At 39.5% G+C, this 19,313-nt stretch overlaps 1 protein-coding gene across 1 annotated transcript in view; it reads left to right on the top strand.

Annotated features, from left to right (window-relative positions):
* The window catches only part of ROCK1 (Rho associated coiled-coil containing protein kinase 1), a 4,526,103-nt gene that overhangs the window by 851,299 nt on the left and 3,655,491 nt on the right, over nt 1-19,313 (top strand). The window contains exon 4 of the mRNA XM_044065727.1: nt 13,070-13,207. Coding sequence (XP_043921662.1) covers nt 13,070-13,207 — 138 coding nt within the window. The remainder of the gene's footprint in view (nt 1-13,069; nt 13,208-19,313) is intronic.

The raw sequence follows: 19,313 nt of genomic DNA, 5'->3' as shown, positions 1-19,313 counted from the left end.
AATCAGATTCTGCACAGTCAACTCAGAACCTTAAATCTGGCAGCATGGCAGATAATGTAGCCACTCAGACTGCACCTCTCTCTAAAGCTGGTATGGATGTCGTTTTAGAAGCCAGGAGGCCTAGCACTAGTAAATCTTATGCAGAAAAATGGAAGAGATTCTGTGCTTGGAACCAGGCACAAGGGCTCGACCCACTTGTTCCAAATATACCTCAGATTTTACAATACCTAACTGAGATGCTGGACAAAGGCCTGTCTTTCTCATCAATTAAAGTCCATGCCTCTGCCATTTCAGCTCTTTACAATATGGAACCTCCTTTTTTTTCACATCCTCTACTAAGACAGTACCTCAGAGGGGCAAAAAACATAAGACCCCCCAAGGAGAGCACCATTACCAACTTGGGATCTCAATTTTGTTTTAGAAAAACTCACACTGCCTCCTTTTAAACCAGCCAGCACAGCTAGTATAACATTCTTATCATGGAAAACTGCTCTGCTCCTAGCAATAACTTCAGCAAGAAGAGTATCAGAGTTACAGGCATTAATGGCTGTGGAACCTTTCATCATTTTTCACCAGGACAGGGTTTCTCTCAGGACAAACCCAACATTCATGCCAAAATTAGTTTCCAATGTGGCTCTGAACCAAACCATTCATTTACCAACTTTCTACCCAAATCCCCAGAATAAAGGGGAGAGACTTCTGCACACTTTGGATATACACAGACAGCTACGATTCTACTTGGACAAAACAAAAGCTTTCAGAAAAACTGAGCAACTGTTTGTAGCCTATGCTGCAGGATCGCAAGGAAAACCTATCACAAAGCAGACCATTTCAAAATGGCTAAGACACTGCATCCGCTTCTGTTATGCACAACATGGCAAATCAGTGCCTAAGGTCATTAGGCCACATTCTACCAGAGCAACAGCCACTTCAGCAGCCTTTCTCAGAGGAGTACCAACCAAAGACATTTTAGAAGCTGCAACCTGGAGCTCAGTGCACACTTTCACCAAGCACTACCACTTGCCTCTCTACTCTAAATCCCAGAGCAGGCTTTGCCACTGCAGTACTGCAGGGCCTGGTAGCCTCTCCAAATCCAATCTAGACCCAGCCGCCCGACCTCAGCTTTGGGATTCAACCCAAGTGTAATGACTGCAACAGTGAAACACGAACATAGTACAGTTGTGTACCTTCCATAGATGTAGATGTTTGAGTGTATTCACTGTTGCAGTCCAGGCTACCCACCCACCATCCCCCTTTACATTGCTGGGATTTCTCTGTACTACTCAACTCTATACAACCTATGTGGTGTATTTGCTTGTAGTTGAAGGAAATGTTTATATTAGTATATGCATGCTTTTTGGCATAATTTTATTTTCCCAGCCTTCCTATCTGGGGACACCTGACATCTAGGGCAAGAAAAACTGAAGAAAATGGTGTCTGTTGCATCTTTTATACCCCCTGGCGCACTGACGTCAGGGAAGAGGCAACAGCAACCAATGCCGGACCAAGACTTTGGAACTCGTGCCAACTGCAGGTAGCCTGCCGGCGGATAACCCAAGTGTAATGACTGCAACAGTGAATACACTCGAACATCTACATTTATGGTAGGTACACAACTGTACTTTCTTGGAGCTAGTCTCAAGGAAAGGACACAGCCATGCCCACCTTACCACAAAACCTAGATTACCTGGCAGAGCTGCTCCACAAAGGCCTATCCTTCTCATCAGTTAAGATTTATGCCTCTGCCATCTCAGCTCATTACAGTACCGAGCCACCTCTCTTTTTTCTCACCCTCTCATCAAACAGTTCCTGAGAGGAGCTAACAATTTAAGGCCCCCGAGGAGAGCTCCCACCCCTGCCCGGGACCTAAACTTTGTACTAGAGAAGCTCACGCTTCCCCCTTTTGAACCTGCTGCTGTAGCAGAGTTAAAATTCCTCTCTTGGGAAACAGCCTTACTTCTAGCCATCACTTCAGCAAGAAGAGTGTCCGATTTACAGGCACTAATGGCTTTTGAACCCTTCATTATTTTCCATGCTGGCAGGGTTTCCCTCAGGACTAACCCATCATTTATGCCCAAGGTGGTATCTAGTGTGGCTTTAAACCAATCCATCCATTTACCAACATTTTTCCCTAATCCTCAGAATAAAGGGGAAAGGATCCTGCACTCCTTGGACGTGCACAGACAGCTCAGGTTCTACCTTGACAGAACTAAGCCTTTCAGAAAATCTGACTAGCTGCTAGTCAGCTTTGCTACAGGGGCAGAGGGCAAGGCCATTTCAAAGCAAACTATTTCAAAATAGATATCTTACTGCATCCATTTCTGCTACAAACACCATGGAAAACCTACCCCACAGGGGATCAGAACTCATTCCACTAGGGCTAAATCAACCTCTACAGCATTTCTCAGGGGAGTCCCTACTAGGGACATCCTGGAAGCTGCAACTTGGAGTTTGGTACACACCTTCACCAAGCATTATCACTTACCTATCTTTTCTAAATCCAGAGCTGGATTTGCCACAGCAGTCTTACAAGGCCTGCTAGCCATCCCTAATACTTCTTGACTGCCCCGCCCTTCCTTAGCTTTGGGAGTAAACCCAAGTGTGATGACTTTAACAGTGAAACACGAAGAACATAGTACAGTTGTGTACACTTACCATAAATGTAGATGTTCGAGTGTATTCACTGTTGCAGTCCTGGTACCCTCCCTCCAGCCCCCTGACTCTTCTATACTTTCTACCTATCCTCTTTTTGGCCCTATCTTATGCCAGTGGTATTTACTTTTTACTGGAGATGTTCTACACCGTGTAATTGCTTCCTATTTTTGGGGCTCCTGACATCCGGGGCAAGAAAAACTGATGTAATGGCGTCGACTGCATGTTTTATACCCATGATGACCTGACGTCTTGGAAGAGGCAACAGCATCCGGCGCAGAAATACTAAGACTCTGGTATTCGTGCTGAGGGCTACCTGCAGGCAGATAACCCAAGTGTGATGACTGCAACAGTGAATATACTCGAACATCTACATTTATGTTAAGTGTACACAACTGTACGTTTCATGTTGCTAACCTATAGGTACAGTCTCTTTCCTGAAACCCGTGTAGTAGACTTGATAACATACAGAGTTGTGTTTTGTGTTTGGAAGCATGGCTCTACACACATTATCCAAAAAGAGCTTTGAAAATGATTACAGAAAATAAGTAAAATCGAAGCATCACTTCAGCCTGCTAAGGAAAGAGGTTCTCATATTAGGGTACTACACATTACTCTGTGGATTCTCTCTCACTCTTTTTTTTTAAATAATTTACAGCCATTTTTGCTTTGATCATCAAGCCGGTTCGTGGACCTTTCAGATCAGTTAATTCATCCATGTCTTGCCTGATATAAGCATGTCACATAACCTGTGGAGGGTGTTATCCTCTTTCCAGAGTGGAATCTTTTCAGTAATCCACATTTTTATCCAGGCAGTGGGAATGAGGGCAAGACTGCAGCATTGACAGGCCATTATCTATGTTTGGCTCTGCTTTATTTAAAAAAAAAAAAATGCTGCAACCTTGGCAATTGATGTACATGCCTGCTGAAGCAAGGGCTTAATGTATTTTTTTTTTCATTTTATTTGCCCGGTTCTTATACATACCAACATATTAAGGGCAAAAATATGCGCACATCCTTGGTCCATGTACTGATGTTGAGCACCACTCACATGTCAGTACTGCAGTTGACGGTACTGCCCTGGATCACAGTTGTCAGTGCAGGCAATTGCTCCCAAGGAATGCTGGAGATACTTTCAGAAATGCTTCTGTATCATAAAGGTCTCGCAAGGAATGAAAGACTGAGTTTGTTAAAGAGGTCAGAGCAAGAAAATGCTCATTAAATCTGCCTTACAAACCTTCAGTGATGCCACACTTGATTTGAGATAAGGTGTTACACATCTTTAACATTTCTCTCTAGGAGTTGTGGCCTCCTCATCTAAATAGATATCTGAGTAGTTTCTTGCCAGAAATGTGAAATCCAATTCTGTAAGTCTACTAACACTTTGAAGAAGCGAAGTCTGGAACTTTTGTGTTATACCTTATAAGAAATCCCTTGTAATGAGTGCTTGTGATTCCCCCCAACATTCAGACTTGCTACTTAAATACTTTCCATCTCTGAGATAGCTGCACCTATGTGTAGAGGAAATCACCAAGGTAGAGACTCATACTTATTCCACATTTGCACTTGGTAGTTTTGCTGTTCCAGGGGTCACAATTGCCATCCTCAGAATTTCCAAATGCACACACATGAGCTTGCAGGCAATGCTCATAAAACCTCAACAGTTAATCTTTCACAACAAAAGTGTTTTCCTTTCGGACTAATCCATGATTCATCCTAAAGTTGGCATCCAAATCCAGTATGAATCAGTTTCTGCACTTAACTGTTTTCTACTGTTCAGTTCATAGTATGTTATTTTCTCTGTTCTTTGAGTGTGCAGTCAGTTGAAAGATGCCACAGGAGAAGAGCATCTATAAGGACGATTAGCTGTTTGTGTCATTTTCCAAGCAAGTAAAGGGAAATAAGTTAACCAAACATTTTCTTTCTCTCTGGGTCAGCAGCTCTCTTAATTGCAGCTGCTGGCTGTGCTAAAGACTCATTCCACAAGAGAAGTCTTCACATCATTAGCATTTTTCTGTAATGGCCTGTTAGTTGATGTTTGTGGAAAAGCATCCTTGACAACCTTAAATGCCTCTGTGAGACAGTGTGAGTTAGACATTATTTCTAGATCATGCCCTGCATTTTGGGCTATCATTATCAAGGGCGCACTCTCTTGAAGCGTCCACCGAGCTGGATTAACTTTTGACTCAGTCTTGCGGGTTTCAGCAGGTAGACCTCTTCATTATTAAATAAGAATTGATAGGCACTGAACTCAATAGTAAGTCTGTTGGGAAAAAAATTTGCATGCTGAAACCAACTCTTCCACTAACCGTCTTCTTTTGTTAGGGTCCAACATTGAAAACTGCAAGCAAAAACACCAGGTCCTAAAACACCATCAAAGCAATATTGATATATTTGAAACTTCACTGTAAACCCAAAGCCTCTTTTGCAGGAAGCAAACTCCCCACCCCATGTTGTAAGCTTTACCCAGCCTCCCTTACACAACTCCATGGACAAAGACTGTACAGCGCAGGAGAAAATGTTACTGCTCCCTGTACAAAGCTTTCCTGTGCTTAAGTTAGTGTAGTTAAACTGCATTTGCATTTCAAAAAGCAAGAGTCTTGACTTTCTTTACCAAAACCCACCCAATACCACAGCGCTCTTCCAATAAATATTTACTAAGAACAGTGAAGTAAAGAAGTAAGTACAACACTGATACTATCTGTAAATGCACTTCGATGTTTATGCTCTGATCATATCTGGCATTAGGCACCTGCTCAACCCACAACTGTGGGGGGCCCCAGATGATCTCCCCACATACAGAGGGGACCCTGCTGACAACATGCAACCAACTCTAAAAGAGACAGTCATGGGTTTCACCTTCCTAATTGCCCAGATCTGATCATGGTCGATTTGTTTGCACGGTAGCATTGTGCAATTCGTGGCACCACCAAAACAGTGTTTGTTTTTTTAATGACCTTCCGTGCAAGCTGTGATATCAGCTAAAAGCTGCACTCCAGTAGGTCTACTTCAGTGAGGCAAGGACCTGATTGGTTGCAGCACCCAAGGAAGTAAGTTGTGTGGGTATTTTTTTTTTTTCACTTTAAGGAAGCTCCGAAGCAATGACCTGATTGGTCCTTGCAAAGCCCTTCCTGTGTGAGCTTGCTTTAAAAAGTCACGTGTGTGGCAAACATTCCTTCCTGTTTTTCAAGAGTGGAGTTTGCTTTGCTATGTGTATCTTTGGTAGATCTTTCATTGGATTACTGGCGTTATGAGGAGGACAACGATGTTGGGAATAAAGCCTTCCAGCAACAATTGTTGGGACAAGCTATGGAGCTGCATTTTCAACTGGCCTTTTAAGGGTGATTTTTTTAAAAGGTCTGAAAAACTGTCCTTTTAAGGGCAAATTAAAAGGGCTGAACTGGTCTGTGTGGAAGCAAGCAGGGTTCAGCCTACAACTGTGAAGAGTGAGCAGAGGATTAGTAGCAGCCTTCCATTGCAGAAAAGGTAAGTTGCTATTTTTTTTGGGGGGGGGGTGAAGAAACACAGGGACATGAGGATTGTAATATTTATTTTGTGCAGAATGTTTGTGCTAAGAGGATTAGGGGTGGGGAGATGGAGAGGGGCTGTGGTTGAAATAGATTTATTTTAGCTTTGTCCAGATTTCCTGGGTTAAAAGATTGGGAGGTGGGGCATGTCTGTGGTAATTAATGTCCAGATTTGTTTTAGTCTTTTAGTCAGTCATGCATAACATTATTTATATTTTATTTATTTAGTTTATTTTTGCTTTGTCCAAAATTGGGCTGAAAGTTTGGTAGTGGGGAATAGTGGCAGTGAGAACACTGTCGAATGTACAGATGCTATTTTAATGTATACCAATGAAAACCCATTTTTTTTCTTTTTTAGTTTAGTTTATAACAGCAATATTTGCAACTTTCTCTGATGCTACACCTTTGTTCTATGATGATTTTTTTTGGTTTGTCCAGAATTATTGTGCTGAGAGGTTGGGGGGTAGGGGCTGTGAGAATGTTGTAGAATGTAAAAAATAAAATAGTATATCCAATTCATTTAACAAAACAAACAAATACTATATGATGTTTGCTCTTTCTAGCAGTATAGGAGCCAATGATACATAATCATTCAGACCTGGTCCAAACATGGCTGCCAGTCTAAATTGCCACTGGCTCTCCTTCTTCTTTTTTAAGGCATTTTTCCACCCCACCCCCCGGGGTTAATTTGTATTTCCAAAATGCCGAATACAAACTTTTCAAAATTTTCACAAACTATACAATGTCTATAAAAGGCATTTGTGGTTTTTTGATTTTTTTATATCGTTTAAGTGTTCATAAATTCTGTTTTTTAACATACGTTCAGTTTTTCCTATATACAAATGCCCACTTGTTTTACACCAGGCCAAATACACCACCCCTCTTGTATTGCAGTTACCTTTTTTGAAAACTACTGTGCTCTTAATGTTATTGTTTAGAACCACTGTAGATTCCTTAATTATATAGGGACAATATGTACACATACCCCATTGTGTGACAAAAAATTAGCATAGTCAAAGGGCAGGCTATAAGAGCAGCCAGGATGACTTCTAGTAAAGAAGATTTAGTTAAGGAATTCAATACTATTTCCAACATGTTTTTAGAGAGGGGTTATCCTTCAAATTTTTTAGGCAACATTTTTAATGAAGTGTACACACAATGGGGTATTAAGTATAAACCCTTATTGGGAACAAGTTTAGAAGATGAAATTAGGAGAGGTGAAAAAAGTTCAAGATCAGGAAATTTTACCAAAGCCTGTATTTTGCAATACAATATGAATACTGAATTGGTTCGGCAAGTTTTTGAAAGAAATTGGAACATTTTCAGGACCAAGAAGGAAATTTTGGAAAAAGTTGGTTATAAGCCCAAATTCGTTAAAGTTGGTTACAATGTCAAACAATTACTGGAATACAGGATAAATAATACCATTATTGTTAAACAGGGTACTAAGCCATGTGGCATGTGTACATTAACTTCAACATTAAATTTCTGGTAAAAAGTTTATGTCTATAACTTCAACATTAAATTTCTGGTAAAAAGTTTATGTCTATCACAATATCAGCTATGTTAGAGTCCATAGTTATTGTAAAAGACAGTCCTTTATTTAAAACATTGTACTCTGCTTCAGACAAATTATATTTCGACAAATTCTTTATGTTGTAGGGACTCACCAAGCTGTCCATTTGCTTCCATTTGTTTCTCGTTGTACTTTTCCCCCTCGACTCCATTTGTTCCGTCCGTCCTCTGCCTCGACTCACGGACCTGTTTCTTGTTGGCAGTGGGAAAAGCAGCCCTGTGGAGTGTGGACTGCCTAAAAAAAACAGGTGTTGCAGGTAGTAATTCATCAATACCCACTTGTATACTACCATTAACCTCTCGGTGGACTTGAGCTTGAGTTACCAAAACTTTCTTTCTTTTTCTTTTTTTCGACCAACGATACAGCTGTTACCAGAAAGAAAGTTTAAGTCCACCGAGAGGTAATGGTAGTATACAAGAGGGCATTGATGACTTACTACCTGCAACACCTGTTTTTTTAGGCAGTCCACACTCCACAGGGCTGCTTTTCCCACTGCCAACGAGAAACAGGTCCGTGAGTCGAGGCAGAGGAACGGACGGAACAAATGGAGTCGAGGGGGAGAAGTACAACAAGAAACAAACAGAAACAGACAGCTTGGTGAGTCCCTACAACATAAAGAAAGCTTTCCTCAACATGAAAATCTAGTGTTGAATTTGTCGAAATATAATTTGTCTGAAGCTGAGTACAATGTTTTAAATAAAGGACTGTCTTTTATACCAACTATGGACTCTAACATAGCTGACATTGTGATAGACATTAAACTTTTTACTAGAAATTTAATGTTGAAGTTAATGTTTGAAAACAATGTTGACAGTCGAGGTTCAGTCTTTAAAAAAACAAGTACTTATACTCCACAATTGAATTCAGTGCTTTCTGCTTTTGAAAAATTATGTATTGATGATGCCTATAAAGTTTTTCATGATTTGAATAATAAGTTTGATAGAAAAAAAGTGGCATAATTTAAAGAAGGATGAATATTTAGCATTAAAAAGCCTTCAGTCCAATTCTATGATTGATACGCCCTGCAGACAAGGGAGGGCCTACTGTTTTCCTAGATAAGGATGATTATGTTAAAAAAATGCTGTTACTATTGAGTGATGACTCATCTTACAAAATTATAAGTAGAACACAAGTTAGTAAGATGATTAATATTGTGCATAAAACATTGAAAATATATGCTTACATCTAGTTTAATAGACATTAGCCTGTACAATTATTTTTTGATACTCAGTCCAACTATACCCATTATTCAAGGTCTTCCCAAAATACATAAGGATTTGAAGAATCCTCCCATGAGACCTATGGTAGCTGGGAGAAACTGGTGCACTGAATCAGTCTCCATTTTTTTTAGAAAAAACACTGAGACCTTTGATTGATATAACTAGTCATATTTTAAAAGACACTGAACAGTTTATTGAAGATTTATATATTTTTATACATGATATAGAACAAATTAAAGGCAAGCATATGTTGTTAGGTACACTTGATGTAGTTTCCTTGTTTACGGTTATACCGAATGATTATGGCATTAACAGTGTTGCCTGATGGTGGCAAATATGACAATAATTTCATAAACTCTATACGTATGTTACTGAAATTGGTTCTAGAAAACAATGTATTCATTTTTCAAGATAAATTCTATTGGCAACGTCAAGGAGTTGCCACGGGGACTTCTTGCGCCAACAGCTACGCTAAAGTTGCGATGCTATGTTGGGAGCAAGTCATCTTAGAAAATGCCATTTTTAAAAATAAGATCAGATTTTTTTCAAAGGTTTGTGGATGACCTTTTATTGAATTGGGATGGCACAGTATCTGAATTTGATAGTTTAGTTGAGTTTGTTAACACTACGACGAGTTTTTTAAGATTCACAGTAAATCATTCCTTGACTGAGATTAACTTTTTGGATGTTACTGTACTACAGGACTTGAATGGTCAGTTTAATGTGAAGTTATATAGAAAGAATGTCGTGTTAATAATCTGCTTTACAGGGACAGCATGCACCCTGACTTTATATTCAAGAATGTAACACAGAATCAATTTTTTAGAGCATCTAGATTGAATGCTAGTGCTACTGACTTTGATTTACAACTTATCAAAGTACAAGATGAGTTGAAAGAAAGGGGTTATGAACCTAGCCTTATAGATCAAGGGTTACATAATGTTTTAAGATTGAGACAAAGTAAAGCCAAGCCTTATTTCTCTAAATGTATTGCCATCAATGAGAAGAATAGATGTGCATCAAATCCACAGTCCTTGAGGTTATGTTTCAGTTATGCTAGCGGTATAAAACATTATACTGACATTATTAATAGAAATTGGAAAATTGTAACGTCTGATGCACATATTACAAAATATATTGGAGTTAAACCACAGTTTACTTTTAAGGACCAGAAGTCCCTACGCAGACAATTGTGTTATTCTAAAGAAAATACTCTTAAGTGCAGTCAGAGGTAGTAGACCATGTGGTAAATGTAACTTCTGTAGGTATATAGACACTAGTACATCTTTTCAACATCCAGATACGCAAGAGGTTTTTAATTTTAATATTAGTGCAAGATGTGATTCCCTACATATAGTGTATCTTGCTACATGTAATATCTGTAGCAAGTTTTATGTAGGTAAAACAGATCGAACTTTTAAAGATAGAATCAGGGAACATGTGTATCATGTAAGGAAAGGCAGCTTACACATTGCCCTAGCAAAACATATCCGTGATACCAACACTCAGCATGTATTTTCCTTTAGGGCTATAGGTAGAATTTTTGAAAGTATACGTGGAGGTGATGTTAAGATAAAAACTGAAAATTTAGAGGTCAGATGGATTATTAGACTTAGAGCAACTATAGGTCATGGCCTAAATGAAAATATCCCTCTGAAACCAGCTCTAAGGAATAAACCTTTGCGTAGATAAAATGTTATTAGTTTAAATATATATATGTATTAAACATTTTTAACTTTGCTTATATTTATATCTATATTTGTATTTATGTATTTTTGCACTTTTAGTATTGTTCTTTAAACATAGAGTTTGTACTTTGAATACACCTTTAAGAATGTTCTAAGTTTTATGTGTCAATCAGCATAAATAGAGTAGCTAGCACCTTGATTTATTACACCTGAAGAAGCCTGCTAGGTGAAAGCGCTTGTGTCCTGTGTTCATGAACAATACATTTTTAAAGCCTGGAGCCTTACCTCCGTGTTTTTGCTGATCATATAGTATTTATTGTTTGTTTTGTTAAATTAATTGGATATATTATTTTATTTAATGTATTATAGGTGGTAACTAATGTTGTAGAATATCCTCATGCTTGCCTGGTATTTTTTCTCTCTCTCATAAAAAAATGTAAGCTCACACAATGAATGCTACTACAAGACCGATTCTAGCATTTATATAAGTTTGAGTGTTTGAAATCCCTTGTGTTACGAATTTGTCCTGTGATTTTTTTTTTATTTTGTCCAGAATTGTGCTGGGGCTGTTAACATCTGCACATTCTGCAACATTCTATTTTAATGCAAGCCCTGTTCTATAAAAATTTCTAACTTTGTAATAGCAATATTTAAACTATCCCTGATTATTTTGCCTTTGTTTTGCAAGTAGTTTTGGATTTGTCTGGAATTGTGCTCATGTTTAGAGGGTGGTAGGGGTTGTGAGAATGTTGCATAATCTTCAGATGTTTGCGTGATATTTTTGGTCTGTCTCTCATAAAAAGTGTGGGTTTACACAATACATACTACTGCAAAATCTGTTATTCTAGTATCTTTATTGGTTCATAAGTCCATTGTTTTAAATCCCTGATGTTATGACTTTGTCTTGTTTTTTTTATTTATTTACTTATTTTTGCTTTTTCCAGAATTACAGTGCTGGGAGGTTGGTGGTGGGGTATGGGTACGAGCAATGTTGCAGACTGTTTGCTCAATATTTGTGGTATGTTCCTCAAAACAGTTTGGTTTTTGTAGCAAAACTGAGGATTGAAGTAAAGTAATACCAAATTATAGAAAAACCTGTTTGGTCATTTTTATAATGTCGTAAATTTTTTTTTAAGTTTTCTCTGATGTTTAGCATTTGTCCTATGCTTTGCCCCAGCAGTCTTGTGCTGAAAGGTTGGGGATAGGGGCTGTGAGAATGTTGCAGAATGTACAAGCATTATTGTAATGCATGCTAATGCAAAACTTGTTATATTATCTTTGTAAGTTTATAACAGTATTTAAAACTATCACTGATGTTATGTCTGTGCTCTGCAATTAATTTTGGCTTTATCCAGAACTACTGTCCCAAGACGTATGAGGCTAGGGGCTGTGAGAATTCTGCAGAAATGTACTGATATTGTTTAAAGGCATACTAATACAAACCTTGTTATTGTATTAGCTTTCTAATTTTATAATAGTGTATAAAACTATCCCTGATGTTATGCCTTTGTTCAGCAATTATTTTTGGCTTTGTCTACAATTGTTGTTCTGAGACGGTAGGAGTGGGCTAGGGGCTGTGAGAATGATGCCCAGTGTCCAGATGTTTGCCTGGTATTTGCGGTCTGTTCCTCACAAAAAAATATGGGTTCATGCAGCATATGCTACTGCACAATCTGTTCAAATGTCTTTATTAGTTCATAAGCCCAGTGTTTTAAATCCCTAATGTTAAGCCTTTGTCCTTTAGTTTTTTAGTTTTATCCAGAATTGCTGTGCTGAAAGGTTGGTGAAGGGGGTATGGGCTTTGAGAATGTTGTGGACTGTATTTTTGATAATTTGTTTTATGGTCATCAAAACAATTTGATTTTCTAGCAACACTTTGAGGATTGACGTAAAGGGAAGGGGATGTGGCAGCAACATTGTCACACCTTACATCTTCTGGGTAGGGCCTCCAACTTGAAACTTGTGGGTGGTCTGCCTGTACAATGCTAGCACTGGCCCTATTTCTAAAGCTGGTGTACTAAGGTGGTGAGGATCTGAACAATATTCCCTCTTTACTGTAAAATTCATTCAGAGTACATGTTAATGATTGCACTGTTTAGTTTGAAGCTTTTGTTTTCCACTCATCTTCAGTTATAAACCAATGTGGGGGGGAGCATGGTGGGTTAGGGGAGAGTTAGCAGCCTGAGAATGTTTTGTGCACTAAGCATATTGTCAGTGGGATCTCAATCCTAACAGACATTGGATGATTTCTAACAGATCTAATGCTGTGGTAAGTATCCATAACTTTTGTTTGTATGACTAGCATGAAGTTTTACTGTTTCAGATATATTTTACACATTAGTGTATTACTTTCTAGAAGTAATTTGTATTTACTGATTTGTATTTCTTGTTTGTTTTGCTTTAAAGGTAAGACATAAAGTTACAAGTATGGTATTTGCCATGAAACTTCTTAGCAAATTTGAAATGATCAAAAGGTCAGATTCCGCATTCTTCTGGGAAGAGAGAGATATTATGGCTTTTGCAAATAGCCCATGGGTTGTACAGGTACATAAATTAAATTATATTATCAAAAATTGTTTATTCATTAAGTATGAAAATTTGATGAGACTCAGTACTAAAATATTGTTTCGACAGTCAAAATTAAGCACTTTAACTTATGCATGTTATTTTTTTTGTTCTTGTGCTTTTTGCTTCATGCCTGCCATCTGTCTGTCATCTTTCATTAGAGTTGAGCCCATTTATTTCCCCATGTCTGGTATCGGCCACAGAGATCTGTGTTCAAGGTAGTCATAATGGTGCCTTCTGCCCCAACTAACATGTCCTTTGCCACAGAGGCGATGATGTTGCCCCAGCAGTCAGAGGGTGTGACTTCACCCCCTCCCTTTATAGTGGGGAAAGTCATGGCTTGCCTCAGAGTAGACTGTAGTTCTCCCCAGGCCAAGCAACTACACAACCACACCTTCCTCTTGTCAGTTCATTTTTCCAGGGCATAGGCTAAGGGGGCATATCTACACGTAGTTTCTGTTACCACCAATAGTTGCCAACATGAACACCTGCACCACTGTGATAGGCCTCTTACTCTCTTCGTGGATGCAGACACAGTCCTGCACATGTCCCACTGGCTACCATCACTTGCTTATGAATGCTAAGCCCACATTTTTCCTGAGAGTGGCACTTGTCTACTGTGCAAACCTTCACTTGCACATGAACACTTGCCACCAGGAAATAACCAGTCCATCCTGCAGGATCAGCGAGCAGTATACTGTTAATTTCATATATACCCTGCCCAGCTGCTGCAGCACCTGAGTTCCTGTTTGAAGTTAGGTCATCTGCAGTGCAGTCAGTGACCAATTCCTATTCCCCACAAACCCAGGTCCTGTTCATGCTGCATTTGATGTGTTGCATTTCTTTTGTTGAAATGATCTTGAGGGTAACATTGCATATATTAAGATGAGTGAAATAACACTACACGTTCTTTGGTCTGCCAGGAATACTGTACCATCATTCTCTGTTTTGTTAAAAGATGCTGCCATATTCATCCCTCCTATTTCAGATGCCATCTTGTTGATTTACCAATGGAGAGGAGGGGCTGTACATTTAGATAAACTGACGGAATGTGGTAAGGAAGAGATTGCTTCTTTCCTTCCTTCCACAAAGTAAAATTTCACATAGCCAATATGAGTTGCCAGTAAGAATTGAAGAATATAATGTAATTGGGACTAAGTCATGATGTATATGAACTTGCAGAAAACTAAAGTGTTTTAGTGGCAGTCCCAGAAAAGTAGTGTTTTTTTTTAATTTGGTGCTGTTGACTTCTGAGCTGTATTTTACACTTGAGTGATTTCACTCTTTCTGAAACTTCCTTTACATTGACAGCAGCTTTCTTTGTATGAGTGATACCAGACACGTCTAGGCTAATATTGAGGGGTGTGTGTGCGTGTGCGTGTGTGTGTGCGTGTGTGTGTGTGTGCGTGTGTGTGTGTGTGTGTGTGTGTGTGTGTGTGTGTGTGTGTGTGTGTGTGTGTGTGTGTGCGTGTGTGTGCGTGTGTGTGTGTGTGTGTGTGTGTGTTTTGAATAAAATTAACTGCCATAATTATTTTTCACTTTGAATGTTACAATATTCACTGGATCGGTAAAAGTACTGTGTGTGGATTTTACTTCTGTTTGTAAGGTTGACAAGGTTTGGTATAAAGTGTATGTTAGGTGCTGCATATTCTAAAACTGTAGCAATTTACATTTGAGTGTTAGTGCTGTAAGATGTAGTATTGCCCAAATGGTGCAATAGTTTTGATTCTAAAAACCTTGCACGAAGCAGTGTGTATGGATTTGCAGAATGTTTTCCGGACACAAGTCTTTCTGTCAAGGGATGTTGGTATTGACACTTGACACCAGTTTAGGGATCCATCAGGCACTTTGCAGCTCTTTTCTTTCATCCTGATATACAGCCTTGCTATAACTGCCCTCTGTGGATGGGATTTTTTTTAAATAGCCTTTGTGTCAACCATCCTATAAGCATCTGGTCACTTTGACTTGTGAAGTAAACTGAGTTTCATTAATGTGTAAGGACAAGGATATTGTTTCTATGGTGCATCCCCCAGTAAAGCACATTAGCTGGTGTGTAGTGGTCTTAGTGGAGGGTCCAGTTTTCATATGGCCTTGTTTCCTTGTAAACAGGGTGCTTTTCTAAGATCATTTGTGCTGCTGAGCATTAGCAGAATGTGCACCACCAGATGTTCCCTTACTTTCTCTCAGAAGATGGGATAACAGACAGTAGTATTGTCATTGTTTTTTCTCCCAGCTATCCAGGCTGCTAGTTAACCAGTGTATCCCAAAGACACAGTGATGTTTTGTCCTTTCTGTAGCTTGCTGGCCCAGTAAATTCATTCTGTCTTCATAGTGGCACATACCTATGATATTTTATTTTATGGTTATTTTAAGTCACCTGTGCAGAAAGTAATTGTAAGACTTGGAAGTAGCTGAAGACATATCCATCTTCTGGACAATATTCTCAGCAGCCTAGCATTTCTGGGGATGTGGCTACAATCCAGGGCTTTGGTCATTTGAAGACAACCTGGCTGTAAAATAAAATATGTACTGCATCCCATCTGTTCTTTTTTTTTTTTTTTTTTTTTTTTTTGCCTTATTAATTTCTTAATTTGTGAGCTGTTTTGTTGTTTTCCAGGCCTACATCTCTGGCAGTGTTTTTTTTCCCCAATGTAATAATCATTTACTTATATATATGTATGTATTTGATCTTTTAGTGGCAAGCACAATTATAATTTGCTTATGTCAGAGAAAAATGAATTAGTAAAAATAAATCATGAAATATTAAGACTGTATCTAAGTTTACTTGCATTAATAAAAATAAAAACACTACTGGTTTCCATTGTTATTGTCATGTAGAGTATTTTTTTTGTCTTAACAATTCTCATTCACTCCAAAAATCCTTATCTGTTATCTGTCAGCTTTGGTAACACCTTTGCCATTCTGTTGCAACTGTAAACATAAGCACTTTATAATCAGTGTTTAAAATTGGAATGGGTCTATATGAAGCTGGAGCTGAAGGGACTGTACCCTTTTTAGGTAATACAACCACCACAGCTTTATTCCAAAATGCTGGTGGCCCATCCCCTTTCTAAATATTTTTTAGACAAAACCTTCTGAATGTTTGTCATGTTCTTCCCTCCTGACTTCCAAACTTCCATAAGAATGTAATTTGTTCCTGGAGGCTTCCCTGTTATTGGATTATAAATCAGCTATCTGATGTTGTTAATCTTCATTCATTCCTTACTGAAGGGTGTCTGTTCCGTCCTCAGAACCATGTCGGCCTTATAACAAGCTTGTGCCAGGCAAAAAACCCTCGAGCTAAGCTTTACCCATAGTGCCCCTCTCCCTGTTACCTCAGATCTCGTTTGCCACGCACATATCAAGACGTATCAAGCCAGCTCTCAGCTAAGTACTAAAAAAATTATTATTCTGAAACCTCCTTTTCCCACAGAATTTCTGTCTTTTACTGTTGTAAACCTTTCTCTTATTAGTCGCTAAATTTTTACCCTGTTGAGTGAATTTTTCTCTTCTTACCTCCTTACCAACTCTGTAATTTTAGTACCATCATTGGTACAGGCCTTCCCTCTCTCTCTGCTTTCTTTCCCCTTACCTCTTGAGATAGTCTACATACCATTGTTGGTATTCTTCCTTGCCTTTCTAAAATAAAAAAAAAAAAAACGCTTTTCTGTTTTTCCATTTAGAGTTTGTACTTTGTATTGTATTTGTGTCATATTTTGTCGGTTAGATAAACAATTTGCTTAAGTTGTTCCCGCCATGTCTGAGAAGAAAGGAACAACAGAATTCAAGCAGTGCGACCAATGTGGTCGCAAAATGCCTAATTTGGGCACTCGTGTATCTTGTGTCCACTGTCTGGTGTTCTGCATCTCTCTGTTGAACCACCTTGTGACATTTGTAAAGAGTTCAATTCTTGTACCCTAAATGAGAGAAAAAACAAATTGATTCTTAAATGCCTATTAAAAACACCTTTTTCAGAAGCTATTTCTGGGTCGGAGGGCTCACCCACTCCAAAAAAGAACATAAAAAAAGAAGTCGCTGTGTTCCTTCACCTCTTTCTGGTGATGGAAAGTCTGAACCTAAGCCAAAAATTCCTAAATTGGCACCAATGACCAGCTCCAGGGCCTCAATCGCCCTTCATGTGCTGTCCTCTGTTCCGAAGCCGCATGTGTCCACTTCGATGCTGTCTTCAGTAACACTGGCCCCAACCACGGCACCTGTAATATCTACTGCACTGGCTATACCTTCAACTAGTACTTCAACGCCATCCTATTTGGCACCAACAATAGTAAATCCAGCACTGGTTTCCTCCCCCCTCCCTGTACATTTTACTCGTGTCTTGAGACCACGGTGCCGATGGGAGAGCCTGTTCCACAGACCCAATACTCTCCCATGGCAGATCTATACTTTGGGCAACAATATAGCCCTTTTTGGAATGGCCTGATTCTCTGTCTGGGATATCAACCTGATCTTCCAGGAGCCTCTCCGAATTGGACGTGGTGCGTCTTGTGGGTCAGCTGTTGACAGCCAGAGGGATTTCAACACCTTCCAGAGCTCCCCTCCCAACCAAAGTCAGGAGTTTTTCTCCACGGACTCCTGCATATTCTCCTCCTTTGACCTCCTTGCAGGTATCAAAGCACTTGGCACCGATACCTATTTCGGTTCCCACTTAGGTTTCACTGGTAGACCTCACCGTGGTTCCAGAGCCGACGATTTGGTCTTTGGCTCACTCGGAGCCGAGCCATCCCCAGGATCGTGACTGGACTGCAGGCACTGGTACCCCTAGTATGGTGCAGTCTACTACAGTTCTGGGAGTTTTGGCAGTACCAAGTCCTCTTGAGGCTTCTTCCCTGGCAGTGGGCCCATCAGTGTGGTGTGACCCCGGTTCTGAGGTTGTCCTTCTCGGTTCCAGGCTCCCATCCCTCTTCAGGCAGGCCAGCTTTCCAAGAGATGGTGAGGGCCCTTGCCTTTGTAGGCAAACCATGGGTATCAGAATACCAGATATGTCCTCCCTCTGAACCACAGCTGACACAGGCCCCCACATCAGGACATTGAGCACAAGAGCCTCAAGATACCCTAATGCAGGGTGCCCTCTCTTAGGAGTCCTCGTCAGAAGCCCCCGCTGAAGACATACCACATAAGAGATTGTACAAGAGGAAACGTGGACTTCCCTGAAGAGTCCCTCACTGAAGATATGGACTACGATGAAGGGGGGGGATCCCCACAGTTGCCCCCTGAGTATGTTTCCTTTGGAGACGTACTGGAAATTTTAACAGTGGAGAGACTGGAAGCCCACCAACCCTTCCTCTGAGGAGTCTGTATTCTTGCAGGCTTTTCATGCTTGACCCTCTTCTTATTTGGTGACCTCCCTGTAAACAAACTAGTCCAAGTCTTCATGCAACACGCGTGGAAGTGTCCTGATACTATTGAACCAATCCGGGGTATTTCATATTTCGTGCTTCAGGGCGTCCGGTGTTCTTCCGGTTCACTATTTATGTGTTGGCGTTTAGGGATTCGCGCAAGTGAGGTTTTGGTGTTCTAATATAGACCCAGATACGTAAACACCATGGGTGAAAACTAGGCAGAATGAACAATAAAAAGATGAATGAAAGTTTTTGAAAAGTCCATCTGATGGAAGTACATAATACAGCATAAACGTAAGTTACTGGGAGGCTGGGTACAGGATGAAGAGTTAAAATTAATTGTTCAAAATATGACTTTCATTTTATTGTTTCAAGATATAGGTCTTTTATATATTTTTATAAATGATGTAATTGATAAAGACTTGCATAATGGCATTACTGGTTTTAAATTATGATAGTTTCAAAACAAAGTCTGTTATTTTTGCAGAGTGAATAAAGTGTTAAAGAAAAAAATATGGAGAACCACAGAAAATTGTATCAGCTATTTGTGGCTTTTGTAAGAAACAAAGAATGGAAACCTGGTATAAACAATATTCCTGTGGAAATTTAAATGTTGAGAGGGTAGAAGCTGATAAAGATCCAGAAGTTTTTTTTTAACAATATTTTAAAGGGGGTGGGAGTGGTGCCATTATCTTGGAAATAAGCTATGGTGGCTGTATTACCCA

This window comes from Protopterus annectens, chromosome 3.part0 (assembly GCF_019279795.1).
Source record: "Protopterus annectens isolate FY-2018-M chromosome 3.part0, PAN1.0, whole genome shotgun sequence".
NCBI lineage: Eukaryota > Metazoa > Chordata > Ceratodontiformes > Protopteridae > Protopterus > Protopterus annectens.
Note: the sequence above shows the minus strand (reverse complement) of the source record. Positions and strands in the feature narration are given on the sequence as shown.